The sequence below is a fragment of the Apaloderma vittatum genome, unplaced genomic scaffold (genome assembly GCF_000703405.1).
Source record: "Apaloderma vittatum isolate BGI_N311 unplaced genomic scaffold, ASM70340v1 scaffold32958, whole genome shotgun sequence".
Taxonomy (NCBI): domain Eukaryota; kingdom Metazoa; phylum Chordata; class Aves; order Trogoniformes; family Trogonidae; genus Apaloderma; species Apaloderma vittatum.
Window position 1 is genome coordinate 1 of NW_009731785.1, and position 2,058 is coordinate 2,058.

General features: G+C 49.0%; 1 protein-coding gene across 1 annotated transcript; it reads left to right on the forward strand.

Moving 5' to 3' along the window:
• Positions 1-27: 27 nt before the first annotated feature.
• LOC104278368 (structural maintenance of chromosomes protein 1A-like) lies at positions 28-1,974 on the forward strand (the record flags this gene model as incomplete). The annotated part of the gene is made up of 3 exons (XM_009875314.1): positions 28-240; positions 1,375-1,613; positions 1,716-1,974. Coding segments are annotated over 3 exons (711 nt in total), but the record flags the coding sequence as incomplete, so codon positions are not given.
• Between the last annotated feature and the right edge of the window lie 84 nt (positions 1,975-2,058).

The window sequence follows — 2,058 nt, forward strand, 5'->3', positions numbered from 1 at the left end:
ATTTATTTATTTTTAATTATCCTTTTTTTTGCTCAGGGCGCGGTGGAATCCATCGCCATGAAGAACCCCAAGGAGCGCACGGCTCTCTTCGAGGAGATCAGCCGCTCGGGCGAGCTGGCCCAAGAGTACGACAAGCGCAAGAAAGAGATGGTGAAAGCCGAGGAGGACACGCAGTTCAACTACCACCGCAAGAAAAACATCGCCGCCGAGCGCAAGGAAGCCAAGCAGGAGAAAGAAGAGGTTCGTTTTCTCGCAGGGGGCGAGGATTCCGCGCCGAATTTTTTTTGGGAAAAATCCTCCCGCTGGGGGTTTGGCGGTGGTTTCGATAGGGAGGGTTGGTCTGCGCGAGGGGAAAGAGGTTTGGAGAGGTCGGCTTGACGGGGTGAGAATCGCTCGGAGAATTGCTCGTGGAATCGCTTGGAGAATCAGAATCAATCGTAGAATCCGTCGGAGAATCAATCGTAGAATCCGTCAGAGAATCAATTGGAGAATCAATGGTAGAATCAGTGGGAGAATCAATCGTAGAATCAGAGAATCACTCGGAGAATCAGAATCACTCGGAGAATCAGAATCACTCGGAGAATCAGAATCACTCGGAGAATCAGAATCACTCGGAGAATCAGAATCACTCGGAGAATCAGAATCACTCGGAGAATCAGAATCACTCGGAGAATCAGAATCACTCGGAGAATCAGAATCACTCGGAGAATCAGAATCACTCGGAGAATCAGAATCACTCGGAGAATCAGAATCACTCGGAGAATCAGAATCACTCGGAGAATCAGAATCACTCGGAGAATCAGAATCACTCGGAGAATCAGAATCACTCGGAGAATCAGAATCACTCTGAGAATCAGAATCACTCGGAGAATCAGAATCAATCGTAGAATCAGTGGGAGAATCAATCGTAGAATCAGAGAATCAATCGTAGAATCAGTCGGAGAATCAATCGTAGAATCAGAGAATCGCTTGGAGAATCGATTGCTCGGAGAATCAATCGTAGAATCACTCGGAGAATCAATTGAAGAATCGGAGAATCAGTCAGAGAATCAGTTGGGGAACGAATCATAGAATCGGAGAATTGATCAGAGAATCAGTCAGAGAATCAGTCGGAGAATGAATTAAAGAACGAATCAGAGAATCGTAGAATAGGATCAATGGAAGAATCGAAGCATCGAATCAACCGAAGCATCGAATCAACCGAAGCATCGCCCAATCAGTTGTAGAATTGGGGCAAGATTTTCAGCGCCGGCTTCGTGGTTGGACTCCGACCCCACGGGGCCTTTCCCAACCGGAAGGATCCGGCGATTCTCGCGTCGCCGCCGCGCCCCTTAACGCTCTTTTTGTTGTTTTTTTTTTCCCCTCCCCGCGCAGGCCGACCGTTACCAACGCCTGAAGGACGAGGTGGTTCGCGCCCAAGTCCAGCTCCAGCTCTTCAAGCTCTACCACAACGAGGCCGAGATCGAGAAGCTCAACAAAGAGCTGGGCTTGAAGAACCGCGAGATCGACAAGGACAAGAAGCGGATGGATCGCGTCGAGGACGAGCTGAAGGACCGCAAGAAAGAGCTGGGCAAGATGATGCGGGAGCAGCAGCAGATCGAGAAAGAAATCAAGTGAGCGCCGGAAAAAAACCCCAACGTCGAGGAGCTCCCAAAGATTTGGAGAATTTTTTTGAAACAGAGCTCACCTCGCCGGGTGTTTTTTTTTCTTTGCAGGGAGAAGGATTCGGAGCTCAACCAGAAGCGGCCTCAGTACATCAAGGCGAAGGAGAACACGTCGCACAAGATCAAGAAGTTGGAAGCGGCCAAGAAATCCCTCCAGAACGCCCAGAAGCAGTACAAGAAACGCAAAGGCGACATGGACGAGCTCGAAAAAGAAATGGTCTCGGTGGAAAAAGCCCGGCAGGAATTCGAAGAGCGCATGGAAGAAGAAAGTCAAAGCCAAGGGCGCGACTTGACCTTGGAGGAGAACCAGGTTTTAGTTTAATTTTTTTCTAAATCTGAGGTTTTCTGAGGTTGTTTTTTTTCGGGGAGGGGCTGCTTCTCGTCTTTATTCTTT